Source organism: Mastigoproctus giganteus, chromosome 4 (assembly GCF_048544385.1).
Source record: "Mastigoproctus giganteus isolate SK-2022 chromosome 4, ASM4854438v1, whole genome shotgun sequence".
Taxonomy (NCBI): Eukaryota; Metazoa; Arthropoda; class Arachnida; order Uropygi; family Thelyphonidae; genus Mastigoproctus; species Mastigoproctus giganteus.
In genome coordinates this window covers 159273238-159297874 of record NC_143578.1, presented here as the reverse complement: position 1 = coordinate 159297874, position 24637 = coordinate 159273238, and the positions used below count along the sequence as shown (strand labels likewise).

The 24637-nt window shown below is 36.5% G+C and overlaps 1 protein-coding gene across 2 annotated transcripts in view; it reads right to left on the bottom strand.

Annotated features, from left to right (window-relative positions):
• The window catches only part of Mtr4 (exosome RNA helicase Mtr4), a 499068-nt gene that overhangs the window by 158961 nt on the left and 315470 nt on the right, over nucleotides 1-24637 (bottom strand). For both annotated transcript variants that reach the window (XM_090371841.1, XM_090371842.1), the window contains exons 15-17: nucleotides 22205-22355; nucleotides 11953-12125; nucleotides 2106-2174 (exon numbers count right to left, since the gene is read on the bottom strand). In XM_090371841.1, the coding sequence (XP_090227967.1) occupies nucleotides 2106-2174; nucleotides 11953-12125; nucleotides 22205-22355 (393 nt within the window). The remainder of the gene's footprint in view (nucleotides 1-2105; nucleotides 2175-11952; nucleotides 12126-22204; nucleotides 22356-24637) is intronic.

Sequence of the window (24637 nt, the reverse complement as noted above, 5' to 3'; positions counted from 1 at the left end):
GATCTTGGTAAAACACCTCTCACAATTCCCAACACGCTCCATTCAATGCCTCCTGTGATTTTCCGTCAAAAGGATGTTAACCTGTGCTCCAGAACTTAGTCCTGTTCTTTGCCGCCTTTTTTCACTTTCTTATTCCAAAGGTGTTTTTCCTTCTGCTTGGAAATTTGCTCAAATCTAGCCAATTCCTAAAAACGATGACAAATCCCTCCCACCCAATTATCGTCCCATTGCAATTACTTCTACTTTTTCGAAAGTAATGGAGAAAGCAATTAACCACCAACTCTTAAACTACTTGGAAACCATCTGTCTGATCAACGATCGCCAGTATGGATTCCGTCAGTGTCGATCGACTGGTGATATTTTAGCTCATGTTAGCCATTTATGGACAAATTCAATGGAAAAGTTCGGTGCAACACAAGCAGTTACTCTTGACATCTCAAAGGCTTTCGATCATGTTTTGCATAAAAGTCTTCTAAACAAGCTTCCATCTTATGGTTTGCCAACTGATTTTTGTAATTGGTTATCCAGTTTTCTCTCTGATCACTCACTGAGGGTGATGGTAGATGGCCCTCTGTCTTCAAACTTCTCCACTAATGCTGGTGTCACCCAAGGTTCAGTTCTTTCCCCCACTCTTTTCCTCTTGTATATTAATGACCTTCTTCCATTCACTGGAACTTCTATTAGTTTTGCTGATGATAGCAAATTGCATTCCACTTTCCATTTTGAGAAACCTTGCCCTGCTCAATCAGCTTGAACTTCTCGAAAATCTGCTACGAATTCCTTAAACGCCGATCTCCAGGTAATTCTCCAGTGGGGAAAAGACAACTTAGTTGATTTCAACCCTTCTAAAACTCAGTCTTGTGTTATATCTCACGAAAAGGATTCTTCTGCTCCTATGCTTATCTTTGGTGACACTCCGATTTCTAGGCAAGTTGATATATCTCTTTTGGGGACCCTGACTTCTAATCTCTCTTGGCATGCACAAGCACATCACAAATATTGCTTCCTCTGCATCTAAAAAAGCTTGGTTTTCTCTTTCGCTCTCGGCGTTACTTTTTTTCCAAACAGCTGTTCACTCTGTACAAATCAAAAATCCACCCTACCATGGAATATTGTTCCCACATCCGGGGTGGTGCCCCCAAACCTCTCTCAGGCTTCTTGATTCCATTCAGAAGAGGGCAATTAAGATAATTAATGACGCCTCTCTAACAGTCTCTCTCCACTCGCTGTCTCATAGATCTACTGTTTCTACTGCATGACTTTTCTACATAGATAGTGATAGACATAGTGTTTTTTGTTATGCGGTTCCCGTGGTTTCCCACAAATCCGCGTTAAATACTCTGTTAACATAGCAAAGCCAGTCAGTGTGGGTTATGTGTGAGTAGTGTGTTCTACAGATACTTCCATGGGCACTGTTATTCTGAATTGGCTTCTATAATTCCCAATCTCTTTTAAAACAGTCCCAACACGTGCCATCACCAGCCAACATCCATTTACTGTCCAACTTCAAACTCGCAGAACCAACTTTTCATCTTCCTTGTTTATTCATTCATCTGCTCTTTTCTGGAACAATCGTCCTTCGTACGTAATTCCTGAAAATTACAGTCTACAGAAGTTCAAGTCTAATGTCAACAAATATCTTCTTTCTTCTTCTCCACCTCTAACCCAAGCATGGTACCAGGTACTATAGGTTCCAATACCTCTCATGTTGGGGGTTTTCATAAAAAAAAAAAAAAAAAAAGTATATGTAACAAGCACGTGCAACCACACGAAAAAACTTAGACAGAAAGTGTAGTAAATAGCTTATATCATTTCTGAAACAGAATAAATGGATAGCTAGCTGATCTTAGTTATTAAAAATGTTCACTATGTACTGATATATGGTAGATGATCTCTGTTTTCTCTGCTACATTTCAGTATTCATCTTATGATGAAATAATGATTGGTTTGTTTAAGAGCATTACAGACATTCATCCATTACAAACATAATAAACACAAACAATCAAAGGATTTATTTTTAAAGCAGCATTACCTTCTGTTAACTGTCAGATTTTAGTATATAAACCAAGCAATACTTAAAATATAGAAGCATTACTTATACTTACTGAAGATACTGTTTTTTTTTGATAATTTATAACAATTCCCCATCCAAAGTCATAATTTCCATTCTTAACCTATAGAAATCAGAGAGAGAGAGTTATAAAATATATATTTATAATGCTAAACATTTATATATTTAAATGAATCTGTATAATAAAAAGTAATGAAATATACATTAACTTAAGAAATCTTCTTCATTTGTATGTAAAGGGCATCTTATTAAGTCAGTCATCGAGGGTTCAAAAGAGACCCATTATTTTTCCCATATGTAGTACTAAAATACTGAAACCTTTGTGTGTGTGTGTGTGTGTGTGTGTGTGTGTGTGTGTGTGTGTGTGTGTGTGTGTGTGTGTGTGTGTGTGTGTGTGTGTACATTAGAAACTGATCTAGATATATATTATTTCTAAATTGATAATAACATATACAGATATACTTCAATATATATATATATATATATATATATATATATATATATATACAGTGGAACTTCTCTATTACAAACTTCTATTTAACGAATTTCTCTATATTACGAATTTTTTCGCAAAACATTGCACCTTGAAACGAAATTACATATAAAATTACCCTATATAACAAAGTGTTAGTCTCTCTATAACAAATTTTTAAAAAAATTAGTAAAAGCATTTTTGAAGATTTTCAAGTATTTACTGCTGAACAGCCGCTCAAATATACTGCCTCCTTCCCTCCGAAATTGCGCATTAGCATCCGGAATTAAATAATCATCCTTTTAGTGAACACTTGTGGCCATTGACGCCCGTAGGAGGGTCTTTGTTTCATTTTTGTTACAGTTATTAAGCCAAATGGGTTTTCTTAAAAGTGGTCGTAAACTTTACAATAAATAGGGTAGATTTGTAAATTGATGTCGGCTCAGGGGAAAACAAAATTCGTTGCAGTAATCCTTTAGCATGCTGCGGCAGCAATACATAGAATGGTACCATAGTCGGTTTTTAGTAACGCCTACTGAGTGACATTCGCTTCTCACCTCAACTGTACCACGTGACCTTCATGTCAATCATTATATGATATGTCCATTCTCATCTAACTGGACCCCCCAGTAGATGGTTTTCATGATTTTTTTTTTTTTTTTTATTTTGTTCATCTTCAATCACATAGGCCATATGCTCTTGTTTTTTTTTTTTTTTTTTTTTTCTGAAAAGTAACATACAGCATACATTAATCATAAATTTTCTTTTGTGTATATATGAATGAAAGCGGAATAAAAGAAATTCACAAAGTCGTATATTTCTTCAAAGGGAGTGATACTATTGAATTGGCAAGCGAACGTCATTGAGTAGGCGGTACCTGTACTAACAATTCACTATATGGCCAGCGCAGCGAAGTTTCCGGTGTATGTATCGGCAACAACTGCAGTCCAGTAATTTTTACAATTGCGAAAACAATTCGAAGAGAAAGCATTTAAGTATTAATGATAAAGCAAAGATTGTTATGATATTGACCAGGGTTTTAAGAAAAAAGATGTTGCGGAGAAATATGGCATAACTGCAAACAGTTTATCTAAGATTTTAAAAAAATCGAGAATCAATTTTAAATGCAATTGAAGGAGGAGCAGACAAGAAGCGAATTAAGTTGTGTATATACGAAAATGTTGATAAAGCTTTCTAAAATGGGTGCAAATGATACGTGAAAAGAATATCCCAATGTCGGGCCTAATAATTAAGCAACAAGCTCTGAAATTTGCACAGTCCCTTGGACATACAGAATTTAATGCGAGCACTGGGTGGCTAGATAAATTTAAGAAGTGTCACAGAATTGCGGAAAAGGTTATTTGTGGAGAAAGTGTTAATGTAAGCGAAGAAGATTGCAACAGTTGGAGGAACAATACCTTAAAGAAGATTTTGAAAGAATATGAACGTAAGGATGTTTTTAATGCTGACGAAATGGGTTTATTCTTTAAATGTTTACCGAATAGAACACTTGCTTTTAAGGATGATAAATGTTTTGGTGGAAAACAAAGCAAAGAAAGAATCACTGTGCTAGTTGGAGCAAATATGACAGGAAGTGAAAAATGAAGACTTTTAGTCATCGGAATAACAAAAAACCCAAGATGTTTTAGAGGCACAAAATCTTTGGAAGTTGCCTACACCTTTTAATAAAAAAGCAAGGATGACAAGTGATATTTTTGAAGAATGGATATTAAAACTGTTGGTAACATCATCAGTTGGTCCGACTGTATAGAATTAAAAATTGTCTTAGATCACTGTAGTCAGCTTTACAAAAGCAAAAAACTCTAATAGTAGTTACATCTTTAAGTAAATTCCAGATCAGTACACTGTGATCAATGCCACCTAGTAGTTTTCCTTTATCTGCAGATTCTTAATGCATGAAGAAACACTGCTGATAATCAGATCAAGAGTATTACTCCCTCTGGTTGTTTGCTGTAGAAAACAATCATTCAAAAATCCAAAAAAGTCTTGCTGGTGTGTGAGTGACCAACCCACAAACTCCAGTATATATCTGGGAGGTTAAAATCCACCATTATCAGTAAGATAAAAATCAGTAAGACAATCTGATTTACTGGCCCACTCTATTTCTCTCTACAATTGTTTGTTGTACTCATCAGTCATTAAGCCTATAACACACTCCTAATCTCGACTTGGTTTCCCCAGTGCTTATGTCACAACAAACAGACTCAACACTGCACTGCCAACCAAGTCAACCAGATGCATTTCCTTAGATTTTGTGTTTCTTAACTAACAGAATCACCTCTCCTCCTTTTCTACCCGGTCTATCCTTCCTGAACACATTGTACTCCCAAAATTCCAATTGTGCACTGCTAATATCAGTGTGGCACCACATCTAATATCCCAACTATATCTGCTTTTGATGTCTTGACCAGCACTTCAAATTCTTAAAATTTTATTTACTACACCACTAGCACTGATGTACATGCAAGTTTTTTTTTTTTTTAAATGAAAACCTCAAACACGAGAGGTATTAGAACCTATACTACTTTTACTAGTAGCGAGCATGGGTTGGAGATTGAGAAGATGAAAGAAAATATTTGTTGACATTAGACTGGAAATTCTGCAGGCTGTAATTTTCAGGAAATACGTATGAAGGAAGGATGTTCCAGAAAATGGAAGTTGAATGAACAAACGATGAAGATGAAAAGTTGGTTCTGTGAGTTTGAAGTAGGACAGTAAATGGATGTTGGCTGGTGGCAACACATGTTCAGACTGTTTTGAAAGAGAGAGTGAGAATTATAGAAGCCAATCCAGAAGAAAAGTTGCTCATGGAAGTATCTGTAGAAAAGGCATGCAGCAGAAACAGTATGTCTATGAGACAGCGAGTGGAGAGACTATGTTAGAGATGAGTCATTAATTAACCTAACTGCCCTCTTCTAAATGAAATCTAGAAGACTGAGAGAGGTTTTCGGGGCATCATCCCCAGATGTGGGAATAATATTCCACGGTAGGGTGGATTTGCAATTTCTACAGAGTGAACAGCTGTTTGGAAGAAAAGTAACACCGAGAGCGAAAGAGAAAACAAGTTTTCTTGATGCAAAGAAAGAGAGAGCGGGAATTATAGAAGACACTTCACAAGAACAGTGCCCATGGAAGTATCTGTAGAAAAGGCATGCAGAGCAGAAACAGTACGTCTATGAGACAGCATGCGGCGAGACTCTGTTCGAGAGGAGTCATAAATTAACTAACTGCCCTCTTCTGAATGGAATCAAGAAGCCTGAGAGAGGTTTTGGGGTTTCCACCCCCGACGTGGGGACAATATTCCATGCGGATTTGGATTTGTACAGAGTGAACGGCTGTTTGGAAGAAAAGTAACACTAAAAACAAAATAAAAAAACCAAGGTTTTTAGATGCAGAGGCAGCAATATTTGTAATGTGCTTGTGCCAAGAGAGAGATTAGAAGTCAGGGTAATCCCCAAAGGAGATATATCATTTTGGCCAGAAATCGGAGTGTAACCAAAGATAAGCATAGGAGCAGAAGAATCCTTTTTGCGAGATATAAGACAAGACTGAGTTTTGGAAGGATTGAAATCAACTAAGTTGTCTTTGTCCCACTGGAGAATTACCTGCAGATTGGAAGCGGATACTCTAGAACTTGAAGCTGATTGAGCAGGGCAAGGTTTCTCAAAATGGAAAGCAATGTGCTTTCATCAGCAAAACTATGGATAGGATTTCTGGTCAATGGAAGAAGGTCATTAATAAACAATAGGAAAAGATTGGAGGAAAGAACTGAACCTTGGGGGATACCAGCATTAGGGGAGAAGTTAAAAGTTAGAGAGCCATCTACCTCAGTGAGTGGTCAGAGAGAAAACTGGATAGCCAATTACAAAAAAAGTTGTAATCTCAGGTGCCTAAAGGACCACTCACTTCGACAGCGTACTTAGAAGGGTTGTTTGTGAGAAAAAGATCAAGCGTGTTGGCTGCATGGTTAGGATCGTCCGGTATTCTTGTAGGTAAATGAACAATCTGTGCAAGGTCATTCTGCAAAATCCTCAGCATCTCGACCAGCTGGGTCTGTGTGACTAGAAAACGGAAGCCAGCTGGAGTGTGAACATTAAAATCACCAAGGAAAATTACCTCACTGTTAGGAAAGTTGGACTGGAGAAAGTCAAATTGCAAAGAGAGGAAGTCAAAGAGCTCCAAGAGATTCGTGGAGTTGGGAGAACGGTAGAGACAACAGATGAATTTGACACAATGAGGTAGAGAGATTTTAAGCCAGAAAAGATCGACACGAGGAGATTCCAAATTACCAAGTCTCTGACACGGAATATCGGAACTGACATATGCACAAGTACCACCTTTGAGGCAAAAAGAATCATACAGAATAATTTGAGCAACTTTTATGAGCAGTGGTTGAATCAACCGATAACTAAGATTCTGTCAGAAAAAGTACTGAGATTCTGTCAGAAAAAATGGGTATCACTGAGATCACGTATATTTGTGAAATGAACTAGGAATTGTTTGGGAGGCTTAGATTTTTTCGCAGATAAGTTTGCTCTATTAGTTTGACAATTCATGGTGTGTGCTGTATGAAGTAATGGAATTTTTGGATATGGCATGTACATAACAAGAAGATACCCAGAGCCTTGATATAACGTGGCCTTGGCAATGCCCCCCCCCCTCCAATGCACATTACTCGGACTCTCTCCAGTCACTATCTGGCAGAGTAGAGGCTGCAAAGATTATACACTATCTAATCGACAAGTCTCCTATAGAGTGAAATATGTTAAGGGCTTTAGCCTCAGGCTGCGATAGATTTAGACAACGCACAAGTTAGCGCAGACGCATCATATTAGTACACAGCTAAACTCTGAATTAGCAAAATATGCAAAAGCGGCATCATTTAAGTTATATCTCGTATTGTGAATTCTTTCACAACGAGTTGTCATGATACTACACTACTTATTCTCAGTGGATACCACCACCCAGACGGCACCGTTTTAGGGCTATTTGGCCCTTCTTTATATTTGTGAAATGAAGTGGGTGGATCGGTACCCTAGTGATGCCATAATGACAAAACAGTTATGAAGTATAACTCCACAATATGAGAGATGCCTGATAGTGTATAATATAAATTAAGACCGAAATACATTAAGGGCTTTAGCCACAGGCTGCGAGAGATTTAAACAACATACAAGTTAGTGCAAATGCATCATATTAGTATGCAGTTAAACTCTGAATTGGCAAAATATGCAAAGGCAGCATCGTTTAAGTTATATCTCATGAGATATAACTAAAACTATGCTGCCTTTGCATATTTTGCTAATTCAGAGTTTAGTTGTGTACTAATATGATGCATTTATCTTTTTATATGATGCATTTAATCTCTTGCAATATCGCTGTACTTCGACTGTGATTTTCTAGAGATTACATTCTGGTTCTTTTAAGTTCCTGCAGATATTAAATTTCCTTATTTAAAAGCAGCTCTTTGTTCAAAAAGTACTTGAGAGCAAAGGACGAAAGCTACCTTAATTTTTTAATAGTTTAGTTACTAACATATACTAATTTTCACTTGGTCACACCTGCAGTCCTCTTGCCTTCACATGATGGTGCTAGTAACCTGTGAAAAGATATCACTCAGGCAGGGACAAAAAGAGTTTCAATAATTCTGGCAAATCTTCAAAAGACACAGCTGAAGGTCTCTGACATATCACGGAATAAAATAATGTTATCTAATGATGCATAATCATCAATAGATAACAGCATTAGGTAGCATCAATCTGTACCAATGCACAGATAACTACTCCATCTAATACAACTACTACTGATCAATGGACAGAAACAGCTATTTGGCTAAAACTGTTACCCAGCATGACCATGCAGAGAGCAACATCTCTGAAAAGATAGATCTCAACCAGTTTCAGCTGCAACATCACATCAATGATGAAAGGGAAACAGAAAACTTTGCAGAGCGGGGAGAGAATATACTGATGAAAATGTGGACATTGTTCACCCTATGTTTGTATAAAAAGAACAGTCAGCATGGCAAGTCCAAAGTATCCAACACAAAAAAGTCCTAATAATCTACCAGAAAAAAGGCCATATAATTCAATGTAATTCAAAGAACTTTGTAGAATTAGAAGAAATAAAGGACATTACATGGCAGTATAAATTAGTGGAAATTTGTCTCCGAGAAACATACTTAATATCCTAACAGTTCAAAATTTCTAATTATTCTAGTTACTTGAATTATAGAAATGGATGCACTGTGTAAAAAGGAGTCATTTCAATAATATTTCATTCAGATAAACCTTTTAAAGCAATCTCTTTGCACACCAATCTCGAAACAGTTACAGTACAAATAATGATTGGAATAATGGAAAGAACTGGAAAGATCAGTGAATGGAACAAAGGGGTGCTCTTACGAAGAAAGGCTTAAGTTTTGCAAATTACAGTGTCTGAAGACTAGGCACCAGCTAGGTGATCTGATAGAGGTGTATAAAGCCTTGAATGGTTTAAGCATGCTCCATGCTGATGGGATTCTTCCTCTTGCTCAGAATAATCACCTGAGAGGGCATAAATTCAAATTGAGGAAAGACAGATGTAGGATAGACGTGTGGAAATTTGCCTTTAGCCAGCGGGTGGTTGGTTGGTGGAACAGACTTCCATCCCTTGTCATGGAAGTTGATTGCCTAAATAAGTTCAGCTGGACAGGTATTTCGAACGAACAGAGGGGTGAAGTGGAAGTGGTTATTTTTTATTTATTTATTTTTATTTTATTTATTTATTTTTTTTTTGGCTGATGCTGCATAAGCTTGCTTTCTTGCATCAAATGCCTCTACTAATGCTAATGCTAACCCTAATTATAACTTTGACTTCTGTTCCACCAAATGTTCTTTCTTCAGGGGCAGAACTTAATGATCTTGTCTCTTCGATCTGTTTATAAGTTGACAAGAATGCACATCATCTTTTGTATAGATCTGCCCACATGGATAGTAGAGATGCTTTAAAGTAGACTACTGTATACCTACATAAGTCTGGTGACAGATAAAACATCACCAACTGATTATCTATTTACTCACCCTTGCTACTCCCATCCATAAACCAGATGGTATCTGAGATTGTTATTATAGATAGAACTTCCAAATTAGCAACAGCTCTCTTATAATATATACTCATTACAGATTCAAACAGGCAATAATTTTACAGGTAGCAAAAAATTTTGGAGATCCAAAAAAGCTAACTAGAATAAATTCATTCTAATTGAATTTCCAGAGTGGCTTCACTACCTTTCAGTTGGTGAATCTGTAAATATACGAAAGTCAGATAGTAGCTGAATTCTCATTTCCCCATTTGTATTACAAAAATGGGGGAACATTACAATTCAGGTGGTCAAAGAGAAATTTTTGCATTGGTGAAAACAAAAAATTTTGCATTAGTGAAAAAACAAAAAATGAAAACAAAATCATACATGGATTAAATTTCAAAACTATATTACCACAACCCTAATTACCTACATGAAAGCAAAATCTGAAACACGCAGACTTGTCAGAAAGACTCACGGATTACCAGTGTTATAAGAATCACATATATTCCAAAAGATTGGTAAAAGATCAGGATATTAAATATCCTATCAATTAGTCTCTGATATCTTTCAAGAAAGTGCCAGGAAAGTGCTTCTATTGATAAAATAGCTGAAATTACAGAAGAGTCCCTTGCTCATATGCTTGCAATCGTTTCCTATACTTTGGGTTTTCAATGTTATAAAACAATGGCAGGGTAAAAATAATTCAAGAATTTCAAATTTATCTTACTCGTGCATCCCCCAGAATTACTGCCCAATTTCTTGCATAGGAAACAGACAAGATTCAAGTGTCTAGGAAACAGACAACCGATGCATTTCCCTCCTCCAGTAGGTAATTATTTCCCCTTTGAATTTCCCCAAACTGTCAGCCTCTACCACCCATGTAGGTAACTTATTCCAGTAATTTATAATTCACTGGATAAAATAAAACTTCCTGCAAGCAAGTCTAAACATTGCCCCCCCACTTAGACAACAATTTTCAATTAAAATAGTTCATCTTACAGAAAATCTGAAAAATACTGTACTTAATGGATAAGAAAGACTTCAGTGTTAATTGTTGTTGTTATTTGGTTTTTAGGAGCATTAGCAACTAAGGCCATATTGCTCCTTGATATGCGGTGGTCATTCCCTGACCTTTCCGCATCCCCGTATTTGGTCCAGTGTTAATTAGCACAGAAATTCTTTAGGGGATAATCTATCAATGAAGAATGTGTTCACACAAGGCACACAAGGATATTTATAGACTACACATTGGCAATAACAGTTCCTAGAGTATGAACACATTCTTCCAACGTTGCTAGAAAATGTACATGTGACAGACGTTGTTCTATACACTAAAAAAACTTCCATAAATCGTTGTGTGCTCAAGAGGACTACTATGAAGGGAGCAACTTGCAAGAGACCCTAAGTATGTTTGTTTGTTACTTACCTCATCACCATACAAGAACATTACAACATGCATATTGAATGTACATATTGAATATATGAAGCATCTTTTTTCTTATTGATATTATACTATGATAAATATAATAAATTTTATGATTAAAGAGGCATGTGTGCTCTGGATTCATTATGAAACTAAAATTACTGTAACACAGAGCGAAAACGGATACAAAAATAGATTTTGACAAGTTTAATAATGGGAAATATACATATATTAGATTAGATACATACAAACAAAAAGCTTTCAGTTGTTTTGTCAACCTTATTCAATTAAACTGACAGTTAAGAATGGAGCATGAGGGTGAACACAAAAGAGCAATCTGCTTAGCGGATGTAGAGCACTCAGCTATTGCCGAACATGTTTGGGCAACCCACCACGGCAGTGACCCACATCGCGATGTCGTGAAGTCCCGCCACTATCGCCGATGCGCCTGGTTGGAATCGTTGAACATCAAATGCTCCAATACCTCAGTCAACAGGAACAGTGGATGTCAAGTCCACCCTATCATCGAAACAGCAATCGTGACTATTGACAAACGCTGGCAACGTCCGCATGCATCACAGCCACAGGCTTCAACATCCACCAATTAATCACACACTTCACGTACAAGATTGGCAGTATACGCCCTCATGCTCCATTCTTAACTGTCAGTTTAACTGAGGAAGGTTGACAAAACAACCGAAAGCTTTTTGTTTGTATGTACCTAATCTAATATATGTATATTTCCCATTATTAAACTTCAAAATCTATTTTTGTATCCGTTTTCACTCTGTGTTACAGTAATTTTAGTTTCATAATAAATTTTAATTAAATTTTATATTAGTCATTGACAATCTAAAGTCATTGCAAAGTGACTATTAATAATGCCCAAAATAATTTACCCGAATCATTCTTCCAGGCTGTAGAAATGGAACAGAATATTGTGGCTTCACTAAAAAAGACTGGAATTCTTTCTCAAGAGCATCCATCTGTTGTCTGATCTTATCATAAGCTGCTACTTCAGATTCACGAGGAATAATAATGGAGTCATAGTCTTCCTGCAGCTTCTTCAGTTCTAATAAAATTTACAGAAATTAATAATTTCAAAGTAAAATATCCAATGTTTTAATTAAAATGATGATCATTCATAAGATGAAGGATAAATTTCTTAAAAATTAATATATATTAAATGCCAACTTTTAAAGTAAATAGGAGACTTCTTTGACTAAAGCTAACAGAGAACAGAAGCAGCTTTTCATTTTTAAAATGGTAGGAGAAAGAGGAATATTTCAGGAAAAGGAGGAGGTTATAAAAAGTCCCCATTTCTCTAGAAAAAAAAATTAGTCTTAACATGTGCATTTTATATTAAAATAGAATCACAGGATTGTTTACTGGTACAGTATGCTTTCAAGCATTACCTTACCTAGGATTTTTATTTGTAGATTTCAGTTTGGATTGTGTTAAACATCAATGGATTATGACTAATTTAAGAAAGGTCAATAATGAGTCAAATCTCTAAATATAAAAATGGCTTTGCTGTTTAGAATTAGCTGTCAAGAGCTTTTCCAAACTTCCCTAAAAAGAGCAGGTGTGAACTTAGTTTTTGTTTTCCTCACATGGCTGAATTTTTTCACAATCAGCATTGCTATGAGGAACTGTTAAATAAATAAAAGCATAATTTGTAATTATTTGTTATATTTCAAGCTTCCTTGTGCAGATGTCAGTTCACTAACCAAAGACCACTATATGCCAGTTCTTTCCTCCTTTATAACAGCTTCCAGCATTACAAAACTGAGAGAACTAAAACAGCAAAACATCTATTTCTTTACCTTCAATGACATTATGATTTAGTATTAGTATAATGGCTATCTGATGCAAGGAAACTAACTTGTTCTGCATTTCCCAAAAAGAACAAAAAAAAAAAAAAAAAAAAAGAAGGTATCTAAAAAATTTTTTATCATAGAAATATGATAAAAAAAGGAGAAAACTTTTCTCCTTTTTTTTTAGAGATAATTTTTCAATTGCTAAAATGGGATATCCAATTCCACTTCTGATTTCCAAACAATCTGCCTTGAACAATATGGCAGGCAAATTGTTTCAATGATCTACAACATGCTGCCCAAAAGTAAACTTCATGAGATCAAGCTTTCTGATACTCCCCAAGGTTCTGTAATTGTGCCAGTTTCTGCTCTACAAATTAAAATATACAAACCACAGTTTCTAACATTCCTTTCAGAGCCTTTGTATAATTCAATGAGGTCCCCACTACAATGTCTAATTGCCAAGCTCTGAAGTCTGCATTCTTTTAAGATGTTCAACATGTGAGCATCAATAGCACCCTACACCAATCTGGTTGCCCTTCTCTGAACCCTTTCTAGAAGTTCAATATCTTTCTTTAATTGTGGCCTCCAGACCTGAACATAATATTCGAAATGCAATCGCATTATTGTTAATAATACAGGGACAATGATCTCCTTTCTCTACTTGTGAAGATATCATAGAAAAGACACCATGTGCCTGCCATGAGCCAATTGTTTAAACTGATTGAAAAATTTCATGAATTTCACTGAATCATAACCCAAGTCACTTTTTGGGCAACTTTTACCTCCACATCCCACTCCCAGCTTTTAAGTAACTCCTCGATTTTTGTCCTCCAGGTGAAAAAACCTTATATTTATAAGCAATAAAATGCAGTTTCCATTTTTCTAACCATTTGTGCAACCAATCTAAGCCACTCTTAAAGCAAAATGACCTGGTTCTGATCAAACCACCCAATCATCAGTTAAGTTTTATGAAGAGGTTTAATATGCTCGGATGCAAGGTACAACTTTGCCATTATTTATCTTCAATTCAGTGTTGCTTTTAATACCCTTTCTCATGAAAGGCTGTTATATAAACTGGACTGAATTGATCAAGCAAGAATTTCCCTTCATAACCATACGCTGTGATTCATTTAGGATACCATTCCTATCTAGGTAGTCCTGTATATATCCTTAACTGTATTATATGACTGGGAACGAGAGTAGCCTTGTGCAAGCAAAGTTTTTACTGCTCCTGGAAATAGAAGTTTTTTCTGTTTTATTAGCTTAAATTGGCATATTAACTTATTTTCTAGAGTGGTTTTATATTCCTAGTTACGATACTTAGTTTAAAGTTTAACTTAGAGATTTTGTAGGTTATTACTTAGTGTCGGTAAAGGTATCCAATCCACGTGTTACAAGTTTTGCAGTTCTGGTGAACGAGAAGTGTTTTAGCCATATTCAGCCACTTCATTGACCAATTGTTATATTAAATTATTTTCTATAAGTAGCTTATAGAGCTAGTCAAGATCCTTGGTTTACTCTGAATTGAGACAGTGAGATTTTGGAAGTTAATTAATACTTAATTGTCCGTAGATGTACCGTTCGTAACTTGCCGCCATTGTTATACGATACGATATATCCCGAATTACAGTACAGTACAGTACAGTACAGTACAGTACAGCACAGCACAGCACAGTACAGTACAGTACAGTACAGTACTATAATCTAGGGTTATAATTTTGTACAGTACAGTACAGTACAGTACAGTACATTGTCAGCAATTAATCAGTAAAATCTATTAATCTTGTTAAACTTCATTGTTAATTAAATTGTACTTTTAACTAAATACATATAACGACTTAGAATACAAACATAACATAATTAATTAATACATAACTTGATACAGAACTTGTAGATAATATTTGATACTGAAATATATATATAGCGTTATAACTGTGTTGGGATACAAGTTTAGGGTTATAATTTTGTACTGAAATTGAAATTTTATGGAAATTAAATCGAAATCATGACTCAGACCAGAGCAGCAAAGCAAAAGGCTAAAGCTAATGGGAGTGCTGTGGCTCAGAGGAGAACTGAGGAAGGACAGTTGCCCTCTGAATCACAGCCTTTTAAAATGCACTGCTTGCTTGATGTTTGTGGAGCAATCGGGTACGGGATTTGATATTGCCATGGGGGATGTCTTTGTGTGTGCACGCGTGGTGTAAGGAAATCAGGTGACAACTCAGTGTTGTTATGGGCCTATATGAGAGCTTGAAGGACAGGGTGGATGCCCTCGAATGATCTAAATTGAGGGGCCCACCAAGCTCTCAGCTGCCCACATCAACGCCAGAGCTTGCACTTGATCATCACGCAACACAGCAGCAACCCCCAACGAAGAATATGCTGGTCCCACAGGAATAGTAGTTGTTGGTGACTCTATTGTCAGGGAAACGGGGAACATGACATATAAAATGGATAGGTGGAACAGGACCAGGGTATGTCTGCCAGGGGCAAAGGTTGTTGAGGCTGTAGAGCGGATATCATCTTTTAAGGGCACAAAAGGTGATATTGTTGTACACGTTGGCACTAATGATATTAAGAGTAAGAGACCGGGCAGAATTACTTAACAAGTAATTCCACCGGTGGATGGAATCTATCCAGTTATATTAAAGGAGACGGCAAAGACAGTAACCAAACCCTTAGCCATTATTATGAGAGCTTCCCTGGACTCAGGGGATGTAACCATGGACTGGAGATGTGCAAATGTGATCCCAGTTCACAAAGGAGATAAAATGGCGACACAAGTAATTATAGACTTAGTTTAATTTCTGTTCCAGGAAATTTAATGGAGACACTGGTAAAAGAAGCACTGCAGGATCATCTAGACAAGAATTTGGTTATAGCTCGGACAACATGGTTTTGTTAAGGGGAAGTCCTGCCTGACCAATTTGATTTGATACTATGATGTGCTCACAAAGGAACTGGATGCAGGGAATAACTTTGAAGCAGTAATCCCAGAATAATGTATCAACTCTGTGGTACTACACTGAGAGAGTACAGAGTATTTTTTTTGGGTCTAACGGCACCAGGGTTTTACCCCATCTCCACGTATGTTCTTTGTATCGAGGACAGTACACTGTCAAGGCCAGAGGTTTAATAATGTGTGGGTCATGTGTTGTGCCCCTTGTTCTTCTGGCTTGTTAGCCGCCAGGCCCCAGATGGGACCTGTTGTTTACGTACTCCGCCACGTGGAGGCCACCCAGGTGTTCCCTTAAAGTTTGCTCTGGCACTACACTGACAGTGGTAGTACACTGACTCTAGTACTACACTGACAGTGGTAGAGAACAAAAAGGACCTGGGGTAATTGTGCAGGCAGTTATGAAGTTTTCTGAGCAGTGCAGACGGTCTTGTCAATGATATACAGGAATATTTCTAGCAGGGATAAGGAGGTGATTATCCACTTGTATAAGGCAATGGTCAGGCCACACCTTGAGTACTGTATACAGGTCTGGAGGCCTCATTTTAAGAAGGATGTAGAGCTGTTGAAATGAGTACAGAGAAGGGCAACAAGGATTAGTGAATGGAACAAAGGGTTGCTCTTATGGATAAAGGCTTAAGTTTTGCAAATTACAGTGTCTGAAGACTAGGCACTTGCGAGGTGATCTGATTGAGGTGTATAAAGCCTTGAATGGTTTGAGCATGCTCAATGCTGATGGGATTCTTCCTCTTGCTCAGAATAATCACCTGAGAGGGCATAAATTCATTTTGAGGAAAGACAGATGAAGGATAGATATGCTGAAGTTTGCATTTAGCTAGCAGGTAGTTGGCTGGTGGAACAGACTTCCATCCTTTGCTGTGATAGTTTAACTGTTAGACCTGTTAGTTTAACTTCTGTTCCAGGAAATTTAATGGAGGCACTGGTAAAAGAAGCACTGCAGGATCATCTAGACAAAACTTCAGTTACAGCTTGGACACAGCATGGTTTTGTTAAGGGAAGGTCTTGCCTGACCAATTTGATTGGATACTATGATGTGGTCACAAAGGAACTGGATGCAGGGAATAACTTTGATATTATATATTTGGATCTTAGAAAGGCTTTTGATACTGTTGCACATGGAAGTCTGCTGCACAAATTGGAGCAGTGTAGCATTGGAGGCAAATTGCGGCTATGGATAAAGGGATGGTTGTGGGGGAGAAGACAGAGAGTGGTAATCAATGGACACTGCTCATCGTGGACTAATGTTATTAGTGGAGTCCCTCAGTTCTGGCTCCATTGTTGTTTTCTGTATTTATAAATGATATTGATGATGGTATATCAAGCTTAATGTCCAAGTTTGAAGACGATACAAATGTTGACATGGTTGTTAAGGACACTACTGACAATATGCTGCTGCTGCTGCAACAGATCTGGAAAGGTTGAGCAGATGGGCTGAGAGGTGGCAAATTAAGTTTAACATTGACAAACGTAAAGTACTACATATGGGAAACAGTAACCCAAGAGTAACGTATCAACTCTGTGGTACTACACTGACAGTGGCAGAGAATGAAAAGGACCTGGGGGTAATTGTGCAGGCAGCTATGAAGTTTTCTGAGCAGTGCAGATGGGCTGCAAGAGTAGCTCATGGTGTCTTGTCAATGATATACAGGAATTTTTCTAGCAGGGATAAGGAGGTGATTATTCCCTCGTAAAAGGCAATGGTCAGGCCACACCTTGGGTACTGTATACAGGTCTGGAAGCCTCATTTTAAGAAGGATGTAGAGCTGTTGGAACGAGCACAGAGAAGGGCAACAAGATTAGTGAATGGAACAAAGGGTTGCTCTTATGAAGAAAGACAAGTTTTGCAAATTACAGTGTGTGGAGACTAGGCACCAGCAAGGTCATCTGATAGAGGTGTATAAAGCCTTGAATGGCTTGAGCATGCTCAATGCTGATGGGATTCTTCCTCTTGCTCAGAATAATCACCTGAGAGGGCATAAATTCAAATTGAGGAAAGACAGTTGTAGGATAGATGTGCACAAGTTTGCCTTTAGCCACTGGGTGTTTGATTGGTGGAAAAGACTTCCATATTTTGTTGTGGAAGTTGATATCCTAAATAAATTTAAGGCTCAGCTGAACAGGTATTTCGAATGAACGGATGGGTGAAATGGGAGTGTTTTTTTTTTTTTTTTCGCTGATACTGCATAAGCTTGCTTTCTTGCATCATATGCCTCTACTAATGCTAATATCCTTAACAGACTTGATGATCTTTATAATTGTCCATCATGTCTTTTGTGCCTTTGTGGATTTGACAGGTATTAGCATATATCCAGTACAGGTATATCTCTTTGTAATTTAATGATGATCTCACCAAAAATTGCTGCAAGTTAGGATTTCAACTTCAATCAAGTAAGGGACCTATTTGATTCATCTCTTCTTGTGTTTATGTACAAAAAAAGCACTCCTGTCTCACTTTTAGCTCTTTTGCTAGTAATTCCAGTATACCACAATAATTTGTGGGTATTCAGGGCTTTTTTTTCCTTTTGTTCAATTCATCTTTAAGCTCAAAGGGATAAATCCTTTGAACATGCAAGGTAACAAACATATCCAACAGCATATATCTCTCTCGCCAGTTAATACAGCCCAAGAAATACCTCAACCCACTATCACCCCCCCCCCAACACGAAATTGAAGCCTTCCCCTTTTGCTTTCACAGTAGTATCTGTTTAGATACTATCCATTTCATAATATTGCAGTCACTGCCCACTACTTCTTCCTGCATTATCAAGTTTTGGATGCAGTTTGAATCCATCGTGAGAACAAAGTCAAGGATATTGGAACCCATTTGCACTTTCTTTGGCATGTTAGTACCAGAGCAGCTTGCACAGAAAGATCCACTGCTGGGGATGGACTGAAACAATAGAATTATACATATGTCTTTTGTTTCATCCCCAATTCAATTTTCCTCTAAAGCAAGTTTTTCCATACTGGGGTCTGCATACCCCTTAGGTTCCGTAGACCAGTTCCAGGGGTCCACAAAATGGACTCTCTGGAACTAGTCAAATTATTCGTTCTATATATAGTAAATTGATGATAAATAAAGTTATTAGTTTATATTTATGTATATATAAGAATAAAGTTGATTTGTTTTACACATAAAATTTGAATTTTCTTTTCAGAAAACCCAGTGTTCATACATATATGTATACCCAGTCACACACACACACACACACACACACACACACACACACACACACACACACACACACACACACACACACACACACACACACACACACACACACACACACACTATAATTAATAATAATAAGTTGTAATGAAAAATTATAATGACTAAAAATGAATGAAAAATTAATATGTTGAGCTGGTTTATGGACCCGGGGCACTGCTAGTGATAGCAGAATTACCAAGCAACCATAATGAATTATAGATACAAAGATTAGATAGTAGTATGAGTAGGGGGAGCTGACCTGTCAGGTGTAGTTATAATGGAAAAAAATTATAGTGTCTGAAAAATAAAAGCAGAATAAATAAAATTAAATTAACATGTACAAATGGCACTTAATACTATAAATCCTAAGATTTTTAACTACATCATCAAGGGCTAGCAGCCAAAACCAAAGGGAATACAGAAAGAAGTAAGGCCTTTGTGTCTGTTATGACATATATGTAGCACGCAGAAATAGAAACTAATCAAATATAATTAAAAATAAAGGTAAAAAACAAAATTAAGATAAAATTAATATCAATTAATTTCAATTGAAGTAAAATCGAAAAAATAGCAAACAGCCCTATGTGAATTTTAACGAAGGAAATGTAATATAAAGACAAAAGGATATAGACAAAATATAACAACTTACTGTGGTGCCCGGCAGGAGATGGTGATATGGGTGAAGGGAAGCGAATGTATTGTTTGTTGTTTGTTATTTGGTTTTTAGGAGCATTAGCAACTAAGGCCATATTGCTCTGTGGATATGTGGTGGTCATTTCCTGACCTTTCCGTATTTGGTAGTCATGGGCTCGAATCCTGGTCTAATCAAGAAGTGTGTGCTACACACTGCTGCTCCTGCCAACCTGGCTACGGAGGCGCCTACGAATGTATCAAGGCTGTGGTTAGCTGATAGTTCCCAGCATATTTATAACTGTTAAAGTAACCCCGAGTGTGTGTTGGGGGGGGGGAGAAAATAAAAGTAAACCTAGCCCCTAGTGATGGGGAAGTCAGCAATTAAACAAATGAGGCAGCATAGGGGAGAAATAAATGACTTAGAAAGTAGTGTTAAAAAGACTCAACTTTGTTGGAGAAGATAAAAGTGAGTAAAAGCAGAAAAATGGCATCTCGAATATTGCGTTCGGTTAACCTAATCACACAAGAGAAATAAAATACATAGTATTTAAGAACTGCAAAAAGTAATCATAGGACTTGATGTATGCCTCTTGTGTTTAAGTCAATAATGGTATTGTAAAAACAAACATGAGATTAAACAATGTCAGAAAGGAAATGAAAGAAGGGAATGAAACAACAAACAAAATATAATACCCCTAATTGGATAACTATGGGAGTATTATATTTTGTTTGTTTGTAAATCAGGAATCAGCAGCAATCCAAGTAATAACCCAAATATGATGGTACAGGAAATTTTGGCAGAATAGCCACAGCATCTTTATGTGGACAATAAACAGAAATCAGAGAGCATGCATAAAAAAATAGGTGCACAATATTCAGTAAAATATATGCTACTATTATATGCAATAAGATTTTTACATTTATTATTATACATTTATTTATTAATTCAATTCCTTGGTATTTCAGGATTTAAAAGTAACAAACCGTTAAATGGAAAGTTTTAGAATAAGTATCATTTTATGTGGAATAACTTTGTTAGAGTAAACAATATACTTTTCATTGTGGTCCATTTTAAATCTGTGTATTTATCTTCCAACATCAAAAGAGAAAACCCTATTTCCATTTTGATGGAAATAACTAGGCTAAACTTAAAAATCCAAGCCTTCAAATTCTCTATTTGAAATGAAAGTTCCTCCTTATTTACATTAAAAAAGTCATCTATTTTCCTTAAAATATGATATCATGAGTTCTTTTTAAAAATATAAAATTTTGTACACAACATTGTCATTAAACATCCACATTCAACTTTATATCATCAAAAACTAACATCCAAATGATTATGTCAAAGTTGATATGATCATATGGATGTTAGTTATTGATAATAAAAAATCATTATTAAATTTATTTCTTATTCTCTGCCCCTCCCCCACATACACAATATCAAAGAAAGTCCATGTGATTCAAGTTATATTATAAAATATAACTTGATATTAAAGTTGATTACCTATAAAATTAGGTAACCAAGAAAGCAGATATTTTTTAACCAAAGAATTATCTTAGCAATGTCAATAGCTGCTGCATCCACAATATCCAAAGTAGCAACATTTTTTATAGCAGCAATTTTTTGATGCTATGAATTGACCAAAGAATCAAACAATGCTGCAAGTAATCATGTTTCTCACCTTGTCAAAATAGTAGAAGAGGGCGGCCTGGTTGAATACCTCTGTAAATAATACCTATGCTTGCAGAGGCTTTTACAAAGATCTTTTTTTACACAAGAAATAACTTTATTAATTTCACCAAAACTTCCAAATTGTTTCCTCAAGCCATTGGCTAAAAAAGTAATTTGAATTAGATTTGCACAAAAAAACAGTATTGCAGGGGCTGTTTTTAATCATATAGGGATAATCATACAATGTCAGGATCACTCAAAAAAAATGCAGCTTTTTCACCATTCTCGATCTGGTCATAATATCTTCCAGGAACCATTCACCAATCTTGAAATTGTGGAGTAACTCATGGATAAGGTGTCCATCTAATTTCCTATATACCAAATATGAAGTATAATGGCCACAATCATCTGCCATTTCATTAGAAGACATCCAAGTGCAATTTACTACCAATATCCTGAAGAATTTTGTGAATATCATCATAAATATCACTAATATAATTCTTACTCAAAGTAGATTCATCTGAAATGTTTTGATTTATACAATATTTCTTTAAAAATAATTTGGAAACTGGATTGTTTAAAACTAAATAATCTTTAATCCAATTTTACCTAAGTAATATTGGATAACACTGATTGCACAACAGTTCTGCAATAGAATATTACCCCACCCCCGATAGGAATTTTAATTAGAGAACAATTCATGGGAAAACATTACAACATGAGAAATGAACTATATTTCCTTAAAACTTCTTCCTCCTCGTCCTCCTCTTATCAAATGACCTTTAATAATGATGATAATAATTTAAAATTAACTAGAGTTATTTTAAGTAACACTTACTATCATAAAACTGGGGTATTGAAGCATAATTTTGGAACTGATAAAAAGATCGCTCCAACATATACTCTGGATTAATTTCTTCAACTCTTAAGAGATTAAGAACCATATTGTACGTTAGATGAAAAGCACTATTAATTGGATCAGGCAAACCCTATAAAACAGAAATATAAAATAATATATTATTAAAACTCAATGACTTAATCAATATTTTCAACTGCTTACTGTATCAAACCATAATCTTACTGTATCAAACTGTACATTATCAAGACCACACTTGAGCACATATCTGCTATCATACCTCTGAGTTGTGCATCTACAAAGCATATGCAGCCAAGAGAATTCTCTTAGTTCAGCCTCTTTCAATGCCTGATAGTTCTCTTTCACTGAAGGGTGGGAAAATGTTCATGAGGGCTTGTGCTCCACAGTCTTCTATAAGCTGTCTACAAATAACTCCATTGAGAAATGATAATTCTATGACTGAAAACGATTCAAGGATTCTACTTAAAGGGCTCCATAATTCTGTTCTTTCTTCATTGCATTAGGTAAATTATTTAGGTAAAATTGGATTAAAGATACGGATGTTAGATTCTTCTACTTCTGTAATTTTGTATCATTGTAATCTTATTTTCATTTCAGAAGTATCTATTATTTGGAATGTCATATTATGCACTTTATTATGCCCCTTTCAGTACAAAGGGTACTAGGAAAGTTTTGCAATATGACGCAACAATGAGTCACAGGAAGCTGCTTGTTGCTGCATGTTGAGACATGTTCATACGTGCATAGTAGCCCCCGCGCCAAGTCGATGGGCTCAGTTATTCATTAGTGGTGAGAGTGTAAAGTGCTTGTGATGGCATCGTGGTCACGAAATGAGATAAGGACAGTTTTGCGGTATAATTTCGTGCGTGGTTTAACCATAGACCAGTGCTTAGAAGAAATGACTCTTGCACTAGATGATGATTGTCCACATCGTACAACGATATTCAGGTGGTATAGAGAATTCCAAAGGGGAAATTTCACTCTGGAGGATTCTGAGAGGCCGGGAAGGCCACAAACGTCAGTTACGGAGGAAAACGTTAATGCTGTGAGGAAAATGCTTGACGAAAACAGGCGAGTGACCTACCAACAGATAGAGGATACTTTGGGCCTAAATGCACCAGCAATTCGTTCGATTCTGCAAGATCATTTGCACGTGAAGAAACTTTGTTCTCTCTGGGTGCCGCATCAACTGACTGAAGAGCAGATGACACGACGTGTGACTTGGTGCCGGGAGATGTTAAAAAAGTTTGATAAGGGACAATCTCGGTATGTGAACAACATCGTGACAGGTGACGAGACTTGGCTGTACTATTACGATCTGCCGACCAAGGCTCAAAACAAAGTTTGGGTCTTTGATGATGACGACACACCCGTAATTGTCAGAAAATCCCGATCTGTAAAGAAGAAAATGATAGCTGTATTTTTCAAATCGAGTGGAATTGTGGAACGTGTCGTTTTGGACACGCAGAAGACAGTCACAGCTAAGTGGTATACTGAACAATGCCAGCCTAAAGTCATTGGATCTATGAAGAACCTGCGGCCAAAGTCAAGAATGGACACCTGGTACCTCCATCACGAAAATGCTCCAGCTCACCGCGCCAAAGCCTGCACCGAATATTTGACCACGACAGGACTGAAACTTTTCGGGCACCCTCCCTACAGTCCAGACCTTGCTCCCTGCGACTTTGCACTGTTCCTGCATGTGAAAATGAAGCTAAAAGGGAGGCGGTTTTCCAGTGATGAGGACCTTCTACGGGCTTGGGACAACGAGTGTGCTTTACTCCCTAGTGAAACTTGGCAGAACTGGTTTAAAGATTGGTTTCGGAGGATGGAGAGGTGTATTGAATGTAGAGGAAATTACTTTGAAAAAATTAAATAAACAAAGCTGTATTGCAAAACTTTCCTAGTACCCTTTGTAGTTCTCTGTTTTTACCAATTAAGTTAGTGTACAACAGTTAGGTGTGTTCAATTTAAATTCAGCTGATCTAATACATATATAAAAAAAAAAATTAAAGCTCTGGCTGGAAGTGGAGTAGTTTTTCAAACTCAAAGGTCAAAAACTATACTTCTTTCAACTAATTTCATGTATGTATTATGAAAGCCAATTGGTCCTGCCTGGAACAATTGAAATAGTCCTAAAGAATAGACAATGCACTGAATGTTTCTCAATTATGAATGAATCATTTTCCTCAGCATTTGTGCCAGCTACTACAAAAGTGACAAAGTATACATATATTATGGAAATTAAAAAACAAACCATAAACACATAGGAGCTTTTGGCATCAGTATAATGCCCTTATCAAGGCAAAATGTTCATATAAGTTAAAAAGTATCCACAATTCAGTTAAAAAGTATCCATAATATTATGAAAACCCTATGCACGAAAGGTATTAA